The 2,405-nt window shown below is 36.0% G+C and overlaps 1 protein-coding gene across 1 annotated transcript; it reads left to right on the forward strand.

The window, feature by feature from the left end:
• Positions 545–2,401, forward strand: LOC104746604 (septum-promoting GTP-binding protein 1-like). Its single transcript, XM_010468125.2, has 5 exons — positions 545–1,168; positions 1,259–1,385; positions 1,480–1,616; positions 1,860–1,943; positions 2,046–2,401. Exons 1-5 carry the CDS (start codon positions 773–775, stop codon positions 2,208–2,210), a joined length of 909 nt encoding a protein of 302 aa, XP_010466427.1. The 5' UTR covers positions 545–772; the 3' UTR covers positions 2,211–2,401.

Genomic DNA, 2,405 nt, shown 5'->3' on the forward strand with positions numbered 1-2,405 from the left:
GAAATATATCACACTAATATATTCTTGACTTTTTTGTTGTTGTACTATACCAATAACAATAGATCTGAATTTTAGGAGACAACTACAAATGTTGTGACTAATAGTATAACACTAAGAAAATTAAAAGAAGACTTTCACATATATATATATATATATGAACATGTACATATATATTCGACATAATTTTATAGAATTCGACTTATTTACAATACTAAAAAACAAACATATATGAAAAAGGTAGAATTGAATTCGTCAACTAAAAAAATTTAGAAACTCTTCTGCTTAATGCATACAATGCAAGCACGTAGTAACATATAATCTGATTGATACGTCTTTTTCGAGTACGAATTTTCACAGGTCAATTTTTTAAACCCCAAAATTCAAAAAAAAATTCTCCTTATGTGTGTGGTCATCACATCTCCTCACCAGAAAAGTTCGTTGCGCCCAAATTTTCAAAAACACAAATAAATTGAAACAAAAATAGTAAAATTAAATTTTTAATTATTATTATTAAAGAAAGGTTATTATAACAAGTGTTGTCGTCTCTTCCGAAAAAAAGGAAGAAACACAGAAAAGCTAAAGCTTCGGGTTCGGAAGGGCATTATGTATTGACATCTCTCTCTCTCTCTTTCTCCTTTCCTTTTTCTCCCATATGGCCAATATGGAACCAAGCAGCTTCTCTTTGGCCATCTCTTCTTCTTCTTGAAGCTGCTTCTTCCTTCTTCTCCTTCTTCTTGATTCTTCTTCTTGATTCTCTTTATTCGTTTTCAATATGGCTCAATCTTGTCTTAAGATCGTTCGGATTAACAATCTAAGGAACAGAGTGAATCGTCGGATATTGATTCTCCGACGATTCACTCGTTTGTTATGGAGTAGGATCGTCGCTTGTACTCCTGGTAAATCTAGGAGATACTTGTTGCTTTCTCGCGCTCTTCCATCTCCGAATGTTTCTCGTCCGTCTCTTTCTCCTTCTCCTCCTCAGATCCCCGCCGTGGATGTCGTCGTCGTCGGTAGTGGTGGTGGTGGTGGTGGTGGCGGTGAGCTTGTTCGTCGTTCTTCCGTGGTGTACGAGCAACACGATAACGGTCATCGGAGATCGGATTCTGATCTTGTTTCTTTAAAGATTAGTCTCTTAGGAGATCCAGAAATTGGAAAAACTAGCTTCCTGGTTAGTTTTTTCATTATTATTAACTCATAAATCAAAACCATAATCATAATCTATAAATTGTGTAATTAATTATTTTGTTAATTTTTTAAGGCGAAATATGTTGGTGAAGAGAAAGAAGTAGTAGAAATGAGAGAATTGGAGCAAGGGATCAATTGTACGGACAAGACGTTATACATGGGAGAGGCTCGCATTTCATATAGTATTTGGGAATTAGAAGGTAATTAACATTATTTGTTATTATTGTTAACCCACATTTATTTAGCAGAGAATATTCAGAGAAATTAAGATTAAATTAACTTCGTGTTACACAGGGGCTGAGAGATCAAGGGATCAGATCCCAGTGGCTTGCAAGGACTCTGTAGCGATTCTCTTTATGTTTGATCTAACCAGCCGTTGCACGCTTAATAGTGTGATTAGCTGGTATCAACAAGCTAGGAAGTCTAATCAGGTATATATATATATATATTTAAAAAACATTTCACTATCCTATTCCCAAATTTGGTCTCATTGTATAAAAGTCTTGCTGTATGGAATTTGGTGTTTGATTGATAGCGACGGTGACGTATATTTTTGGCTTAGACAAAAAAATTTGACGTGTATTTTGGATTTTGGTCTTATGCATAGAAAAGAGTCAAACTGTTCTGTTTTAGTGTTTTGTGTAAGATTCAAATGTTTGATACGTTTTATGCAGACGGCGATTCCAGTTATGGTAGGAACCAAGTTTGATGAGTTTATTCAGCTTCCTATTGATCTACAATGGACAATTGCTAGCCAGGTAACGTTTTGGAACTCATATAAATCAGAGATTCTAGTAACAAATAAATGCAAAGGAGTCAAATAAAGTACTCATTAGATTGTGAATGTTTCTGTATAACAGGCGAGAACATACGCGAAGGCGCTAAACGCGACGCTCTTCTTCTCGAGTGCTTCTTATAACATAAACGTGAATAAGATCTTTAAGTTTGTGACGGCGAAGCTCTTTGATTTACCGTGGACAGTGGAGCGCAACCTCACTATCGGAGAACCAATCATCGACTTCTAGATTCTATCCAAAACGTATTTGTATATAGATATAAAAGAAGCGAACCCGAAAGAAAGCGTTTTATGTTTTTTCTTTTCATTCACCGCCAAGCTTGCCGCTGTGGGACTGATCGGACCACCGTTTCTAAGTCGTATCTAAAGCGAAATGGAAGGATGAGGCGGCGGAGATTTCGCCCGCTTTCTCCATTATTATCTG

Source organism: Camelina sativa, chromosome 15, assembly GCF_000633955.1.
Source record: "Camelina sativa cultivar DH55 chromosome 15, Cs, whole genome shotgun sequence".
In the NCBI taxonomy this organism is placed as follows: domain Eukaryota; kingdom Viridiplantae; phylum Streptophyta; class Magnoliopsida; order Brassicales; family Brassicaceae; genus Camelina; species Camelina sativa.